The following is a 19,222-nucleotide window of genomic DNA, read 5'->3' on the forward strand; positions in this document are numbered from 1 at the left end:
TGGACTTCATTGAAGTGACATGGTAATCAAGAAGGCATAAAAGGGACTTTTTGAAAAACATGAGAGTTTTGAAAAATAAAGATAATAAACTCATAAAAAAATAAATTTAATCCTTTTTATCAATAATTTCATTTAATAATCTTTAATTATAATATTATTGAAGTACCGTGGCAGTGGAGGTCTTCTTTGACAAAATCAGGAAGGCAGTCGGACTAGTGACGTAATTGAATAATTTGTGTACGAGAGCCGCTTGTGTTTTTGGAATTTGTTATTAATTTATTTATATTCATTATTCAAAATGAAATCATTCTTTAACAGAAACTGATAAGCCAAAAAAATTTGAAAATGGCTGAAGATAATATTTTAAGCAGTGATAATTGGAAAACGTGGGATAAGCAGGGAAAAACAGACTTGTGAGTACAACCTATTATGGGACCAACCGTTGCTTTGGTTTCATACATAACACATTTTCTGTTAATTTAAGATAATTTACGAAATTGGATAACATAAAAAGTGCTTCTTTTTTAATATTTTTGTCAATGCAAGCAATCTGTCAATTCAAAAGTTTTGTTTTTATTCAGAACAAAGGTCATGCTCACTTCAATGCACATTGCCGCACACAATTACGATTATGTAAACTAGGTTAATATAGTATTTTTCTGTGTTAAAATATCCTAATAATCAAAGTATTTTGTCAATTATTTTTCTTTTAGACTATTTAGCGTAGGTTTTTATTCATTAATTTACGGTAACATCTTTCATGTGCATTCTTTCAGCTCTGAGCTAACCTAAAAAAATGGTCAAGCTATTCACCTTTGAATGCTACGCTAAAGAGCTAAATTGAGCCGTACATATTGTTTTTCTTATAGCACTGAACCAGTACTCTTAGGTTTTCTGTATAAGGTAATTACATTATATTAGTTTTTAGTTTGAATACAATAATTTCATTCTACTAAGTAAGCTTCACTTCGACTGACGCAAATTTGCTAATAAATATAAAATTTGTGAATTAAAAAAAAAGCCCAGCATAGTAAATAAGTGATTTCCTAAAACTTTCAAGTACAAATATTCTAGCTTTTAACTTTATTTATCATTTTGAATTACTTTTTCAGTTTGAAAAAATGCAAGAGTTACCTGAAGTCATCTGACAGTCCAGTGTTCTCTGGAGAACAAAACGTCTCTGGTAAGTATAGCCTACAATACTATAATAACCATAACATTTGTCTATGCATGTTTACTTAGAAAAATAAAAACTTGGCAGACTTATATAAAAGGTTCGCAAAATCTTCTCTTCCCAAGAAGGTGACCGCTTTGTCATAAGCAGTAATCACTTTAACCTGTAGGCAATGTCTAATCATTTATAATTGCTACGACAGTCCTCTAAAAATCTGTTCTCTTCTTCGTCTTCTTTGTCTAAGCCTTATCCCAATCATAATGGGGTCGGCATTTTCCTCCTTCAGCCGTCTCCTCCACAAAATACGTCTCTGCACATGTCCGAACCACCTCATCCTGGCCTCCTGCATCTTTCTACTCAATGGTCCTACCCCAACTGTACCTCTAATAACACCTCATTACGAATCCTATCCCTTCTTGTGACCCCACACATCTATCCTAGCATATTCATCTCATCCACTTTCATTTTCTCTTCTTGCCTCTTTGAAACAGGTCAGGTTTCCGGGCCATACAATGAAGCTGGTCTCACTACCGATCTTCACACTTTAACCTTCAATTTACTGTTCACTCTTGTATCACAGAGCACACCACTCATCCTTCTCCAGTTGAACCATTCGCACTTCAGTCTATGCTGTATTTCTGCATCCAGCGCACCGTTCCTTTGCAAACTTGAAGCTCACATATTTATTTATTTATCATTCAGAATTACAAAACTAACAGACAACACAGTACCACAGGCTAACGCCCAAAACGGTTCCGAATCTGTTTTCTGTTACTCAAGCTGAGAGGACAGGTGACAGAGGCATATCTGGTTATGGTGTATCATGCACTTTTCCACTGCCATATCTCCTATGGTCTACTCATGTGGGGTCATTCAGCCAAGGTTGTGGACATACTTAAGCTGCAAAAACGGGCTGCTAGGATTATAACTGCAAGGGAACATCATGCACATTGCTTCTTCTCTGCCTCATGTATATCAAGAAGAATCAACAAAATTTGTTGACTCGGACTGATATACGTCACCATAACACCAGGCATTGAGTGCTGTTTGACATACCCAGGGTGCGCCTCCAGAGATCGCAGGTATGCTACAGGAGTGCAGCTCTCCGCTACTTCTGCAGGAGTGAAGCAGTTGGATACCAGCAAGTTCGAGAGGGTTGTGACCGGTTTTTTGAGAGCCAGGGCTTATTATGATGTACAGGAATTTTTAGACGATGATCTGTCTCAAATACTATCTGGCTAACTTGTCAGTAAGTCAAAGAGCAATGCCTTAGATGTTAACTAAGTGTGCTTTATCTTGATCGCTGCCATCTTGATAAATTCGTGTTTTTTTTTTTTTGTTTCTGACTTTCATTGTGAAATGACGCCATCGATCCCACAAGTGTGGGTAATGGATGAAGAAGAAGGTATAAGGTATAAGAGCACAATGTCATCCGCATAAAACATGTACCAAGGCGATGCCTTCTTAGCCTCAGATCCTATGACCTCAATAATCATAGGTCAAACAAGTATGGATTGAGTGCTGAGCCTTGGTACAGATCATCAATCTGTCCAATAATTATAGTATCGTGTGACCTGGCTGGCTAAGGTTCGGGGTCAGAGTTTTCAGGTCGCACCTGTTAAATTTCAGGGCCTCTAACGTTACTTAACGTCTGTTTTAGTAGTCAGCCGGGACCGATGAATTCACGTGTCCATCCAAAACAACGGAGTTGACACTCGAGAAACATATCTTGCCGGGCTTGTAATTTGTCTAATCATTCACTTTGCGGAATAAACATTACAATTTTACTCCTTTACAATTATTTTTCCCAATTTATAACTAAATATATAATTCAAATTGGAACCTTATTCTCATGAACCCTGCCAAGCAAGTTCCCAAATATTTCTTTTCTCGATAATATTAGTAGTGAATTGAATCAATCTTTCATGTAATTATAAACTTCCTCATTTATTTAATTTTTCAGGATTAACTAGGATTGTCTATGACCTAATACTTCACGGAGTTAAGGGACCATTGAAAAAGGAGAATGCTGTCTCCACTCTAGCTGAGATAATTGTGAGTAGGCTATTTCACATTTGATCAATATTAATATTATTTACTGAAATAACTGCTAATTGCATAATTGTTTCATCTCATAATATAAATGATGGTAATGAAACGAAGGACTGTTGATACAGATAGATGTACACTAAGACATCACACATCAGTAAGCCTGTATCAGATCAACCACTGTTAAAATCGACCTGATTTTCATTAAAAATTAAATAGGAATCAAAAAGCTCTACTACAAAATAGATAAACCAACCAACATTTTTTTCAATTTTGCTTATGACCCAATATAAAATGGAATGAATCTGTTGTATTGTATTGAATTAATGTACTAGGTTATGTATTTTCACTATTATGTTTCATCAAATGCGTGGGAAAAACATAGGTTATTTGTTCAAATTATTAAGTATTTTTAGGTGAATTTTATCATCAATTTTTTAATTTTTTCAGAATTATCACAGTGATATGCCGTCCTTGATTCTGGATGTGATAAACGTGATCGATGCCGAAACTTCAGGTCTAGATCCTTCAACTGATGAAAGATCCAACCTGGGGTTCATTGTCAAAGAGTCCGAGAAGGTGAGAGAGGGTTCTCGAATATTTATGGATTATTTATTAATGAAAATATATTTTTCCAAATGATTTTCCCCTATATCCAATCAATTTATCTACGCATTATTTGTAAATTCAAGCATTCCTGAACAAATTTCATGAGGAAATGGTTTGTTTTGAATGAGACCTTTTTTATTTTCGATTCAAGTAAAACGTTTCAATTTAATGGTATTCAATTGATATTTATAAAAAAATTAATATGAATAACTGTTGAATTGTATATTTTTGTAAAATGTTGAATTGAGGATGATGCTTACATAAGCTATGAGCTTGTGCGTGTGATGAGCTTGTAATGAGAGAGATGAGTGGACACTTCTTTAGGTGGGCTCTAGTGATTTTGTAGCTCACTACTCATAGCTCAATAACTCTACTGTCTATAGACTGTCAGCACATCAATAATTATTTGATATATACAGACATACATCATTTCCAATGACCAGGCATTCTTGGATAAATCACGTCGTAAGCACAAACACTATATAGTCATACTCTGACTAATTGTCACATGATATAAATAAACTAAGTCAACATGGAAGTTGTTTAATTCTGAATAATTGAACATATAACATAAAAACTATTGAATGAAAACTATCTTTACGGAACTCAGAAAATGCATGTAAAACAGTAGGCATTGGAAACATTATGAATTTATATCATACTTTTATTAATTCATTTTTTTACAGATGTTATCTGAGAAACTCCTCAAAGAAAGACTGGAAATTGATTCCCTGCAAGAAATAAAAATATTGAACAATAGAAATTTCTATACAAAATTTATTAAAGTGAAGACGAAACTATAGTAAGTATCAGCTTTTATCCACTTCTCACTCCTAAACATACTTTTATTTGAGTTCATTTTATAATAATTTCTCTTTATTTAGTTATTCTAAGACAATAAACATTATTTTGATTGCGAATTAAATTTGTGTTGATCTCCTAGACGAGGGATCTAGGGTGTAATTATTTTTCCATGATATAGCTTTGGACTAACTTGATTATGATGTAATATTATTTTTACTATTAATTAATCTGAGAAAACCGAATCAGAACGGCCGTTTTCACACGTCTTACAAATTTTCGGCCGACACTTAGTTGCACTCTGATAGGCTAATTTTCACCAACAGCTGATCACAACCAATCCAAGGCCAATTCTGAGTTTTGACTGATGAATGTCGGCCGACAATCGGCCATAAGCATGCATCGTTGTCAACATTCGAACTGAATAGGTTCAGGAAAAAGAAGAATTTGAGAACCCATTATAACAAAGCGAATATTCAATTTTCAATTTCATATTGTTTCAGCTATGTGTTATTTATCTTATCAACTTTTTCAGCTACAAACAGCTATGTGCTATTTATCTTATCAACTCTTTCAGCTACAAACAGCTATGTGTTATTTATCTTATCAACTCTTTCAGCTACAAACAGCTATGTGTTATTTATCTTATCAACTCTTTCAGCTACAAACAGCTTTGTGTTATTTATCTTATCAACTTTTTCAGCTACAAACAAAGAAAGTTCAATCTATTCAGAGAGGAGAGTGAAGGGTACGCCAAGCTGATATCTGAGTTAAATCAAGAGATAACTGAAAATGTCAGACCTGCTCAAATACTGGAAGCTATCAAGTCACTTATCGGTTAGTACCTTCTCATTATTTTAATCATACATTATTTGCTTCATCAATGTTTTTCATGTACAGTAAATATTATTTCTTTTGTTGCGACTTATTCATGTGTTTTATTGTAACTTACATTCAACGTAGATGCTAATCGAGTAGAATTCAACAAGTTTCAAAACATTTTTTTTTTTTCAATAGATTGGTCCTCATCGCAACTGATTTCTAGATAATAGTATCATTTCCAAGTTTATCCTTTCAAATGTGATGATAAATTATTCCTCTCTGGTTTCATTGTATTTCATTGAAGTTTGAATCCATGTCGAGCTCAACAACTATAAAAATATGTTGTTAAATGAGTATATTTGAACATGGACAAGCTGGGTTCGCTTTTCAAGTGTTCATTGGAATAGTCGACAGTAATACTATCGTCAGAGATTATGTTCCAGTGCACTTGTAAACTTTTGAACTAGCCGATCTAACCATGTTCAAATGCCTTGACCAAGCTTGTTGAAATCGGGCACTAGAATTTTATTGAGACCTTGAAATTTCACCAATAATAAATTATGTTATTTTTGGTCTGATGAGTTCAACAATTTTTGGTCAATTTGAGTACCTCAATTTTTATAAAAAACGGACAGTTTTTGCACTCACTTCACTTTCTGTTTTTTATTTTCCTTGCCTCACCTACTACCGTGAGTAAGGGAAGTCGGCTATTGCTTTCCAAAAAAATTAAGGTACACCAATTTCAAGTTTTCTATACGTTTCAAGGTCCCCTGAGTCCAAAAAATGATTTTATCATCTTTTATTCACTTATCAATGTAACATAACCTACCTAAAAGAGTGCACAAGAACAGCTCATGAGGGGAGGCTGAATAACTTCCTGGTAGCTACACCAGATGCAGTGGCATATTTAATTAAAGCAACTAGATATATCTTTATAACTTTCAAAAATTTATTTTTATTTGTGTTCCACCTTTCTTTTATAACTTGTGACTAAGATGACTTTCATTGTTTATATGTGTGACTTGTGTTAGATAACATAAAGATTTGTGTCGTAGCACCATACGCTAAATAAACTACATTTTTATGGAAACAAATTAAAAATTAACGTATTCAGAACTGAGAATAAATATGTAGATGACTTCTAGAAACAAAGAGTAGAACCTATTTGTTATATACAGAATAGAAATAAGAATACACCCAAAGTTCTATCAATACTAAGTAGATGAAATGGCTCAACTTTTTTTAAAACAGATACACATACACACAGAAAAAATGTAAAATATTTCATGATTTTACACACACGCTCAACGAAAACTCTACTCAAGAAAAAAAATTTCATGTTCTATTTATGCTATTCTAGGTTGCTTCAACCTTGACCCGAATCGAGTGCTGGACGTGATTTTGGATTCGTTCGAGAATCGACCGAACCACACTGATTTCTTCATACCTCTGATCAAGTCGTACATGCCGGATCCGAAGATCTTGTCGGAAGTTCTGGGATTCAAGTTTTCGTTCTACCAGAGTGGACCGGATCGCACTCCCAAGTCGCTGTTCCTAGTGGCTGCCAAAATGCTACAGCATGGTGTTATAGCTTTGGACGATATCTATCCTTGGGTAAGTTATTTATTTATAGTTGGGCCTATCTCAGTTATTGAGTGAATTAAAAACAAATTTCATACGTCAATGAACAGGATACATTGTTAAGAAACAGAATAATACATGCAATAACAACATTTTCCTCCACATAGACGAATCTGCAAGTGCTCATCTATGGTGTAGCACATGCTGGAAATACTTGATGAAATTGGTTTCAAACTTGAGTTTATTGACATAATCTATCATCTTACTTTTTTACATGTTATTCACTATTTAAATTTGGGAATATAATAGTTTTGGGTCAAGCCTTTTGTTCTTTCCCGATCATATTAATAATGATTTGTAGTTGTATCCACAAATTAAAATTATAATTTGTGCTCCATACTCTGGAGACCTAGCCTATAGACGAGCAAAGAAGCAGAGCCCGATCAGCTGGGAAGTTAAATAATATAACGATGCAGTAGCATAATAGAGAGCTCAACTCTTCATTAACAGTGTGTGGTTGATTGATTGAGTACTTTACTTTATTCATGTAGATTACAATATATACAATAGCTTACAATACAGCAAAATAATTATAGATGAATTTACATAATATAGACTAAGAAAATAATTATTGAACTGTATATGATATGAAAAAGTAATTTGTAATATAATAACTATAGATAATTGTATTGTTATGCATCTACATAAATTGGCGGAGCTTTGGACATATCAATGTCCATTCTTCGGAAAGATCTAATCTTGTGATGTGGGGAGGAGTTCTGAATCTATCCATCTATGTGTATGGTAAAGAGCAGTTAAATACAGTTGTTAGATAAGTGATTTTCGTATATTTTTACAAAGTGCTACGTTTTGGTGTACGCAAGATTATTGATCCAATGGCTACGTCTAATCTTTTTAGCCTTTTAGCCCCCCTGGGAAACTTGTAAGTGGGCAAGACTCAATGATGTGAATCATAGTCTGCATCTCACCACAATCTCAGATAAGAGAAATGGGGAATCAGCAAAGCCCCAAGGGTGCATTTTTCTCTAAAAAATATCAACATAGTTCAAAATTGGCCTATTAACACTGCTCAAAATATTAACAAAGCATGAAAGTAATAGTGAAGAGTTTGTTGGTTTAAATTTAGAACAAATGTATGCATTGCTCTTCTATTTATGACTCTCAAAATGTTACATGTTGTCAGCAATTGCATACCTGCTCTGAAATTCTATTTACAACTCTGAATATTTTTTGTCATCTTCAATTTCAATGTTTAATTGTATTAAACCTGCTCTATTAAACATTAATCAGTTGAGATACTTATATTGTAATTATCTGTTAATTTTTGTGTTAATTTTCTGTCAATTTTTAAAATTTCAGTTAACACCCGATGACAAAGTAATAACGAAAGCGTGGGAGAAAGATTTGCGAGATGCGAACGAGTATGTGAGAAAACTGAATATCGTTTCGATTAAGGAGAAAGAGAAGGAAGAACAGCCCGAAGAAAAAGAAGACGAGATGGAGAAGGTATTTATTGAAATTTAGTATTGTATTCTCAATTAGTTTAATCAATCAATAATGGTGTTCAGTGTTCGGAAAGATCTAATCTTGTGATGTGGGGAGGAGTTCTGAATCTATCCATCTATGTGTATGGTAAAGAGCAGTTAAATACAGTTGTTAGATAAGTGATTTTCGTATATTTTTACAAAGTGCTACGTTTTGGTGTACGCAAGATTATTGATCCAATGGCTACGTCTAATCTTTTTAGCCTTTTAGCCCCCCTGGGAAACTTGTAAGTGGGCAAGACTCAATGATGTGAATCATAGTCTGCATCTCACCACAATCTCAGATAAGAGAAATGGGGAATCAGCAAAGCCCCAAGGGTGCATTTTTCTCTAAAAAATATCAACATAGTTCAAAATTGGCCTATTAACACGGCTCAAAATATTAACAAAGCATGAAAGTAATAGTGAAGAGTTTGTTGGTTTAAATTTAGAACAAATGTATGCATTACTCTTCTATTTATGACTCTCAAAATGTTACATGTTGTCAGCAATTGCATACCTGCTCTAAAATTCTATTTACAACTCTTTGAATCTTTTTTGTCATCTTCAATTTCAATGTTTAATTGTATTAAACCTGCTCTATTAAACATTAATCATTTGAGATACTTATATTGTAATTATCTGTTGATTTTTGTGTTAATTTTCTGTCAATTTTTAAAATTCCAGTTAACACCCGATGACAAAGTAATAACGAAAGCGTGGGAGAAAGATTTGCGAGATGCGAACGAGTATGTCAGAAAACTGAATATCGTTTCGATTAAGGAGAAAGAGAAGGAAGAACAGCCCGAAGAAAAAGAAGACGAGATGGAGAAGGTATTTATTGAAATTTAGTATTGTTTTCTCAATTAGTTTAATCAATCAATAATGGTGTTCAGTGTTCAAATTAATTAGTAGCTCTACTATAAATTGTAACAATTTAGATTCAAAGTCAGTTTCATTGTGTAGAATCTATTTAGTTACAGTATCTATTTAGTAAGTTATGACTCACTCACTTTACGGTACTTATTTGTCATTTAGTATTATTGTTGTCTCTTTTTGTCCAGTTTAGTCTGTTTGAAGCTTTTCTAAACATTGAATGAAAAAGACTAAGAAATTGTCAAAAAAACACTGATTTATTGATAATTAGAAAGACCGGTTTCGGTTATATATCCAGTCATATTATAGGCTTGTATGAGAAGATTGAAATTCAGCACAATTTGGCAACATGGATATTTTCTCCAAGTCACAACCTATTTTATACAAACTATAGCTGTTATCAAGTTTGTATTTGCTATTTTTTGTATCTATTTATATACAGTATAGCCTTCACTGTGGAATTTCAATTTTCTCTCAATTGTTACATATTACTTGCAATTCATTTAAAAAATTTAGCCCTACTTAGATATTAAGTTTATTTTCCAACCTTTGTTGTATTCATTCATGTATTGTCTGTCTTTTTCCAGTTTGAAACGAATCAAAAGTTTGGCCTATGTGAAGCTCTACTGCAAATCGGCGACTGGGGCAACACACAGCTTTTGTGCAAGAAATTGCCAGATCATTGTGTGATGAACGAAATACCTGTGGCTCTGGCATTGTGCAAATTACTGCATTCACTCATTGAACCTGTTTACCGCAGGTGAGTACTTCTCTTCAAAACATTTTCAAATTATAAATACTATTTTTAAGCTTTAAATGATAGGCTTTATTTTCAGTATTAATGATTTTTGAGAGAATAGCATGATTTTTGAGAGAATAGGGTGATGATTTTTGAGAGAATAGTGTGAGGATTTTCGAGAGAATAGCATGATGATTTTTGAGAGAATAGTGTGATGATTTTTGAGAGAATAGGGTGATGATTTTTGAGAGAATAGTGTGAGGATTTTTGAGAGAATAGCATGATGATTTTTGAGAGAATAGGGTGATGATTTTTGAGAGAATAGGGTGATGATTTTTGAGAGAATAGTGTGAGGATTTTTGAGAGAATAGCATGATGATTTTTGAGAGAATAGGGTGATGATTTTTGAGAGAATAGCATGATAATTTTTGAGATAGTAGTTTGATGGTAATAGTATGATGGAAAGTGAAGAATGATAGAAACGTCAAAATGTATTATGTTTTTCAGAAATTGTGGGCTGGGGCCAAAAATCAAGGGTCTGCCAACTGCCCCTCCGAGCAGCCCTCTGGCCCCTAAGCCAGCGTCGACGTTTCTCGAAATGCGGTCACACATTGTCCCCATGCTGATAGCTCTGGGGCCTTCGCTGCATTACGACATGGTTCTACTGTACAAAGTATTGAGAGTGCTGCGGTCGTCTCTGGTCAAGGTGAACAGAAAATACTACTAAAAATAATAAATAATTATTTATTTATCATGAAGGTTTTATTTGTGGTATCTCATTGTTATTGTATTCAATCAATTGTGAAAAATTAATTTTTTTAATTAAAAATTAATTTTATTGTATTCAATTTATTGTGTTCCAAATTCCATGTAAAAAAATTTTGGACTGAAAATTCTGATGTGGAGTGAAAAGTAATAAAAATCAAATCAAGTTTTATTCAATGATATCACTTACATGACAAATTCCATAATACAAATGATATTACAGATCATTGAATACAATAGGTACTGTTTGCTTAAGAAAAATCTTGTCTGCAAACAGGAGTGAAATAAGGATTTAACCTTATTCCGAATTCATAATCTAAATTTGGAAGAGGAATATTGGAGGGTTCGCATGTTTTTTGCACTTCCAATTTAATTTTTTATGAGAGTAATTTTGTATTGTAAATAATTACTTTTCTACAGTTTCTTCAAAGTGTGGGCTTTTTAATTGAATAAATTCTCTTTATGAGTATTTTGTAATTAGAAATCTTTTTTTGTTTGTTTTGGATTTTAATAAATTTGAGTGTAATTTGAAAAAGTGAAAGTGACACATAACCTAGCTACATTTGAACTGTTGTATAAATTAGAATTGGAACCGTTTTGGGCTTATAAGCCTGTTGTACTTTTCTGTAAGTTGTGTAATTCTGAATGGTTAAATAAATAAATAAGTAGGCTACAATTTTGAAAGAGTCAAGAGCCATTTGCCCAAAACGCTCCCAGTTCCTGATTTATTAAAAGTCCAGAGGCTATGTAGTATATCTAATCAAATCAAATTTATTCACCAATTAACAACAGTGTTACAAGAAAATAAATATATAATTTTTTGTTAAATAATAATGGCCTGGCTAGAAAAAGAATTCTTATGCTCTAACCACGAGTTCAAATATTCTTTACTATATTTAACATGATTATAGAATTAATACAGCTCTTTATAATATAATCAAGACCAGTACAACACAGATAGATAGATAGATCAAATAAACAATCTCATAATTAATGTAATATACTTAATCATTAATCAATCCATCTTCAGCTGTAAAATAAGGATTTAACCTTATTCCGAATTCATAATCTAAATTTGGAAGAGGAATATTGGAGGGTTCGCATGTTTTTTGCACTTCCAATTTAATTTTTTATGAGAGTAATTTTGTATTGTAAATAATTACTTTTTACAGTTTCTTCAAAGTGTGGGCTTTTTAATTGAATAAATTCTCTTTATGAGTATTTTGTAATTAGAAATCTTTTTTTGTTTGTTTTGGATTTTAATAAATTTGAGTGTAATTTGAAAAAGTGAAAGTGACACATAACCTAGCTACATTTGAACTGTTGTATAAATTAGAATTGGAACCGTTTTGGGCTTATAAGCCTGTTGTACTTTTCTGTAAGTTGTGTAATTCTGAATGGTTAAATAAATAAATAAGTAGGCTACAATTTTGAAAGAGTCAAGAGCCATTTGCCCAAAACGCTCCCAGTTCCTGATTTATTAAAAGTCCAGAGGCTATGTAGTATATCTAATCAAATCAAATTTATTCACCAATTAACAACAGTGTTACAAGAAAATAAATATATAATTTTTTGTTAAATAATAATGGCCTGGCTAGAAAAAGAATTCTTATGCTCTAACCACGAGTTCAAATATTCTTTACTATATTTAACATGATTTTAGAATTAATACAGCTCTTTATAATATAATCAAGACCAGTACAACACAGATAGATAGATAGATCAAATAAACAATCTCATAATTAATGTAATATACTTAATCATTAATCAATCCATCTTCAGCTGTAAAATGGTTCCACGAATTAATACTGTAAGCAAGTTGTGGAACGGCAAGAGAAGCCTCCACCAATTATGGAAGCAAGATGTGCCTTCACCAAATATGTAAGGGGGGGAAGAGAACTATGATAACTTTGTAAGGGGAAAAACTATTATAACAAAAAAGAACAGAATAACTAGAACTTTAATTAATGAATCTTCAACATATATACATTTGAGCAAAACAAGATTAATTTGATTATAAAAACATTATTGATATGAATTTTATGGGGAAAACACTCGCTTGCTGCTAATGATGATTCAATGTTTGTGGCTATGAAAATTTAAGAACAATGATTCAGTAGTCACCTACCTTTTTTAAATGGCATCCACTGGTATTTCGCGACTTTAGTATTTCAAAAGAACAAATATTAACTGAACCAATGAATAGGCTCAGAACCCGTTTCCCTTAACAATACAATTATTTTTATACTGCCCGATCTGTGACAGAATAACTGTATTATTAAACGAACCGAAATCTAGCCTTTTTCACTGGATCAGCCGGACTTAACTTTTAGTCCTATCGAACGAGCTGAGTCTCACTCAGACCAAAAGTAAAATTTTGGGTATTAAATATAAACTCAGTCAATGCCAAACATGAAAGCCATTTCAAGTACATATTTTTATCTGTCGCACAAGCGGCACGTTTGTTATTAAAAACAAAAGAGAAGCTACATTAATTTTGACAACAAATGAAATAAACAATCTTTCTGTCGATGACAAAGATTGTTCAAAGACAAAAACACTGTTCATTAAACTTTTCCAATTTAAAACTCTAAAATCCTGATCAATATGAGATAAATATATGATTCATATATATGTCCCATATGACCAGGTGACAATACCAAACTCCCGATTTTAAATATTGCATTGCATTTTAAGGGTATGTGCACAGATACGCCTCAGTTCACGTTCTTTCTAAAACCAGAATAGCTTCTGTGTCAATAAATGATATGATAAATGTCTCTCTCGTACTATCCAAGGCATCAGCGCCCCCTCCATAATGGCTATAATGATTTTACCATTTCTAACTGAAATAATCACTTTTGAATACTTGAATTACGAAATAGCAGTCTGATATTTATAAATAAAAGCTATTAGCTTCTACTCACATTAGTGGAGCGCTTACGGACACTAGGCCTTGTTAGTATTCTGTGAATATAATTAACTGTGAATCCAAAATTGAAGTGTCAACCATTGTTGAGAAAGAGCCTAGCTCCACAAACGTGAGTAGAAGCTAATAGCTTCTTTTAATAAAAATCAGACTGCTATGTCGTAATTTAAGTATTCATAAGTGATTATTAATATTCGTAATAAAAAGAAACATTGAAGAGTGAAATAAATAACTTCTCTCACCCACTCTACAGTTTTTGTCTTTCAATTCATTATGTGTACAAGTGTTATTTATTTATTCATAACTAGTCTGTTTTTCTTGAAATTCTTATAATTTTTGTTGTGTGTTCCAGTCGGGCGTAGAACCGAGTACAGGACCCCCCGAGGGGGATTCTCTCTACCATGACACCCTCACCATTCTCGACGACGTCATCCTGCCGACTCTCTCCTACCTCGAATCCAACTGCTGTGTGGCCGAAGAAATCTGGGGAATAATCAGATTGTACCCCTATCACTGCCGGTAAGTTCTACTCTAAAATGTTCTAGATTGAGTTTGATATCATAATAATTGATATATAATCAATCTACTTGATCATGCATAATCTATAATCCATTTAAAAAATTAAAGTAGCCTTTTTACAACTTCATTTTTGTTTTGACATGTTTCGTGAGTAAGTTAATAAAATAAAGTTGAAAAAGGTACTTAGATTTTTTCAATTTTTATATAAATATACGAGTAGGTTAACCCTTATCGAAAAAGTGTCTATAATCAGGACTTCCTGTATACCAGAGCTGCGCCTAAAAAAAATGGCCGCCTTAGTTGGTGGCCGGCATTGATATTGATGTAGGCAAGCCCTACATGGATACTTATCATGTGAGCATGGTTGTCGAAGTGACTGTTTTGGCAACGAACTGTTTATGAAAAAATTACAAGTTGGAGTTGGAGTTTTATGAGAGTTGTTTGAAGATGATGTTGTATTTTTATTTTTATCTTGTTCAATGTAAACTTTTAATGAATAAAGTGTTAATTACAAAAGCATATTTACAGCAATATTTTGAACGGGAACTAGACGAACTGAGATTTCGACAAACTGAGACGCTCTCTAACAGCTAATTAGTGATTTTTTCTCAGTAGGAATTTCTATAAGACCACCACATACGGCCGCTATTTTTTTCTAGGCTTAGGTCCGGTAGTATATAGGAGGTCCTGCTATAATCCATCTCTAAATCTAGTATACTCCATCTACTTGAAATTGTGGTCGATAATTGATTGAATATTATTTTAATAAAAACACTAAGATATCGTATAATCAAATATAACGAATTTATTTAAAGATGAACACAAACATGTTTCAGTCTTCTTCTTCAGTCTTAGAGCCAGAGCATATTTAGCGTTTTTACAAGCGTTTACAGACGGCGTTTTTAGAGTCGACAGGGCAGGAAGCTCCCCGATTGGGTTGATGCCTGAAAAAACGCCTTATGTGTATGTGGTCTGGTCTCATTAATTTATCTCAGAATAAATATCACTATAGTTAGGTCCACGTTATAATGTCAGTGGAGAAAAATAGGAAAACAACGTTGCCGATCCTCTGTCTAATCAATGCCTTCTTTAGACGGTAGCTGATACAGGTTTATTGATGTAATATTAACTGTTCATTCTCATTTAAAATAATCAATTATATTTTATTAAGCAAGAAATTATATTTTTCATCAATTTCATAATGAATTTTTATAATTGAGATGAAATATTTTGTTAATGAATTATTTATTCCACATTGTTGAAAGACGATCTGGCAACAGAGCAAAGCAAGAATGAGATAGCGCTATCCGCTTTGTTGAATGAGAGACAAAGATAGCAATACCATTGCCAATCAAACACTGCCATTATAACGTGGACAATACATCTCATCAAACACTGTGTTATAATTGCATTCTTATGAACAAAATGGACTTGACAATTAAATGATATTGGGATGAATAAAACAAGTGACTCCTTTCTTTAGGCTACTATTTTTCTCCCAAATTCAAACTAAAAATACTTCGAATTTATCTATTAAAAACTTGACCCTAGATTTAATTATTTAATAGTATTTGTAAAAACTTTCTCATTCTTATTCAATCAATACTTACCAATGAATTCTTTTTTATGAATTTTAACATCGATTAAAATGCAAAACCAATTTGTGATATTTAAATTCAGCGGGGGTTTCTCATTTTCTATTAAAAACTTGGCCCTAGATTTCATTATTTAATAGTATTTATAGAATTTTTTTCATTCTTATTCAATAAATGTACTTAATCTTAACATCAGTATATTCAAAACCAATTTTTGGTATTTATTTATTTAACAACAATGACAAAACAACTAAATCATAAAATGATTGGAAACGAAAAATAGTCTTATAACCCTTACTATTCCATTCCCGAATTTAGTCCAAAAGAGGTTATGATTCTTCAGCAGTTTCAAACACATACATTTTGATCCCAAAATAATCGCATAAGATTTTGAATTTAGAATCTTATTTTAATATAGGAAATTAACTAAACAATTCACTGTATCAAGTCAAAAACTTGGAAAATATTGAATAAACATTGACATTTTTGAGCCATAATAAAAACATCAACTCACTCACTGAGTCACCTGATCATATCATTTATCCCAATTCAGTGAGGTTTTCTCTTATTTGCAGATACTGCCTCTACAGCAGATGGAAGAACGAGACCTACAAACACTACGCGAAACTAATTAGACGAAAAGGGGAGACCGAGAAAAAGATCAAAGCACTCATGAAACGAGTCAGCAAAGAGAACGTGAAACCAGTTGGGCGACTTATCGGCAAAATCACTCACTATGCTCCTGGATATTTATTTGATTACATGCTGGGCCAGTTACAGATTTATGATAATCTTATAGTTCCGGTTGTGGACTCTCTGAAGTACTTGACGTCCATGTCCTACGATATTCTTGGGTATTGTTTAGTGGAAGCGCTGGCTTTGAGTGAAAGGAATAGGTTCAAACACGACGGAACGTCGATTTCGTTATGGTTGCAAAGTTTGGCATCGTTCTCAGGGTTTATTTTCAAAAAGTACAATGTGGAACTGACAGGGTTGTTGCAGTATCTAGCTAACCAGTTGAAGATGAAGAAAAGTTTGGATTTGTTGATTTTGAAAGAAATCGTGACAAAGATGGCTGGGATCGATACAGCTGACGAGATGACTGTTAATCAGCTGGAGGCCATGGCTGGGGGGGAGCTGTTGAGAGGGGAGGCGGGTTATTTTAGTCAGATTCGAAACACTAAGAGGTCCTCGTTGAGGTTGAAAGAAGCCCTAGCCGAACACGATCTTGCTGTAGCCTTGTGTCTGTTGACAGCCCAACAACGGTACTGTGTGATTTATGAGGAGACCGAGAAGAGTCACCTGAAGTTGGTGGGGAAACTGTATGATCAGTGTCAAGATACTCTGGTGCAGTATGGGACGTTTCTAGGCTCCACAATGTCCATGGAGGAGTACATTACTAGACTACCGTCTATACACTCTTTACTAGCCGAGTATCACATCCACACGGACGTAGCTTTCTTTCTAGCTCGCCCCATGTTCACACACGCGATAAACTTGAAGTACGACACCTTGCGAAAATCAGACCCAAATTGTAAAAAGCTGACTAGCTCCCAGAAACAACAGAAGTACTGTGAGGCAGTGTTGGACGTAATGGCGCCGATTGCTGCTAGTGTGCACCCCCTGCATCCGGCGAAGGTTTGGGAGGACATTTCGCCGCAGTTCTTTGTGACGTTCTGGTCGTTGACTATGTATGACCTGTTTGTGCCCGTGGAGTCCTACACCAAGGAGATAAACAAGATTAAGCAGTTGGCGGCCGGTGTCAATGATAGCAAGGATTTGCCGGCCGGTGTCAATGATAGCAAGGATTTGCCGGCTAGTAAGCAGAAGAAGGAACAGGTTTGTTGATGAATTATCTTGTCTATTTTATAATTTAACTGTTATCTAATTTATATTAGTTCAACAATAATTGTATTTCAAGTACTGGAAAGACCATATAGGTTGTTGAAGAAAATAGATATTACCCATTCCTTCCACATTCCCAGACAACTGAATTCACGTACAACTGAATTTCAACCCCTCCCAAGGGGGTTGTAACTTGAATACTTTAAATGTAAACACCCATTGTATGTGGTACATCATTTTAAAGGCCTTTCTAAAACAAGAAAGATGACAAATAAAAATTTTCTATAATACTTTTAGCAAAAATCTCGGCTAATTGAACTCTATCAAACAATTTAATCAAACAAACAATTTAAATTATGTTGGAGTTAAAAAAATAAAATCAAAATGCATTAAACTATAAAGAATACTAGATAGATAATGAATTGATGTTAATTAAATTGAAATGAACGCGAGAAATAATCATTGATCAATAAATATGATGGCTATCTATAATAATTGTACCGCAATTGATAATATATATGTATATCAACTCTATAATATAATAAAGGAAAGAATTGGCTCACACACGTTCTATATAGAAAATATACAAATGACGCTTCATCACAATAATTAAACTTCTCAACTGATTAACTGCAAATTTTGCATAAAAATTCAGAATTTACAGAAGATGGTCATGGGTCTATTTTTATTGCTATTAATAAATTAATTCTATGTAATTTAATAATTGAAACAAATTAATTTAATTTGTGGCTCAAAGTTTACGCTATGATAAAAGCCCAACCAAACAGACTTTTCTGTAAGTGAATCAGTGTTGTCATGGTTAGCAAGCGCGACTCATGAATGAAAGATTGTGGGCTCAAGACCGATCAAATTCATATTTTTCGGATCAAACTCTGATGAAGATTATTCACGTTATTTTTACAAAATAATAATAGCTATTTATGTATTAAGAGCGTAATGCGTGACTTCATCGCTCGCGCAAAACAGTTATCACGCGACGCGAAGCGGAGCATGATAATTTTGCAAGAGCGATAAAGAAGCATTACGCGCGTATTACATACAAAATTTTTTCTACAACTGCCCAAACCTTTTAAATTACTTATATAGGCGGAGTTACAATTACCGACTTTTTAGTTCAAGATCTGACTTTTTGGCGAGCTGCTTACAATCAGGTGATTAGCGAGCGTAAAGAAACTCTTCTGCGCATGCGCGAATGATCAGCGAGCGTAAAGAAAATCTACTGCGCATGCGCGGATGGTTAGCGAGCGAAAAAGTAGATTCTCCTCAGAAATAAGCTGTTTTACGAGGAGAATTGAGAATGTAAATTCTTTCTTCACGCGCAGTTGTAGAAAAAAAATTTTTTCATGTTACCTG

The 19,222-nt window shown here is 33.5% G+C and overlaps 1 protein-coding gene across 5 annotated transcripts in view; it reads left to right on the forward strand.

Annotated features, from left to right (window-relative positions):
- The first annotated feature begins 215 nt into the window (after window positions 1–215).
- Window positions 216–19,222, forward strand: part of LOC111044412 (THO complex subunit 2) — a 49,294-nt gene continuing 30,287 nt past the window's right edge. For 3 of the 5 annotated variants that reach the window (XM_039438876.1, XM_039438877.1, XM_039438878.1), the window contains exons 1-12: window positions 216–413; window positions 1,113–1,183; window positions 3,138–3,229; window positions 3,674–3,802; window positions 4,519–4,634; window positions 5,337–5,470; window positions 6,816–7,069; window positions 8,417–8,563; window positions 10,044–10,216; window positions 10,703–10,901; window positions 14,242–14,408; window positions 16,579–17,842. In XM_039438876.1, coding sequence (XP_039294810.1) covers window positions 346–413; window positions 1,113–1,183; window positions 3,138–3,229; window positions 3,674–3,802; window positions 4,519–4,634; window positions 5,337–5,470; window positions 6,816–7,069; window positions 8,417–8,563; window positions 10,044–10,216; window positions 10,703–10,901; window positions 14,242–14,408; window positions 16,579–17,842 — 2,814 coding nt within the window. In that variant the 5' untranslated portion in view covers window positions 216–345. The remainder of the gene's footprint in view (window positions 414–1,112; window positions 1,184–3,137; window positions 3,230–3,673; window positions 3,803–4,518; window positions 4,635–5,336; window positions 5,471–6,815; window positions 7,070–8,416; window positions 8,564–10,043; window positions 10,217–10,702; window positions 10,902–14,241; window positions 14,409–16,578; window positions 17,843–19,222) is intronic. The other 2 variants (XM_039438879.1, XM_039438880.1) reach the window with 2 other exon arrangements.

This window comes from Nilaparvata lugens, chromosome 12 (genome assembly GCF_014356525.2).
Source record: "Nilaparvata lugens isolate BPH chromosome 12, ASM1435652v1, whole genome shotgun sequence".
In the NCBI taxonomy this organism is placed as follows: Eukaryota; Metazoa; Arthropoda; class Insecta; order Hemiptera; family Delphacidae; genus Nilaparvata; species Nilaparvata lugens.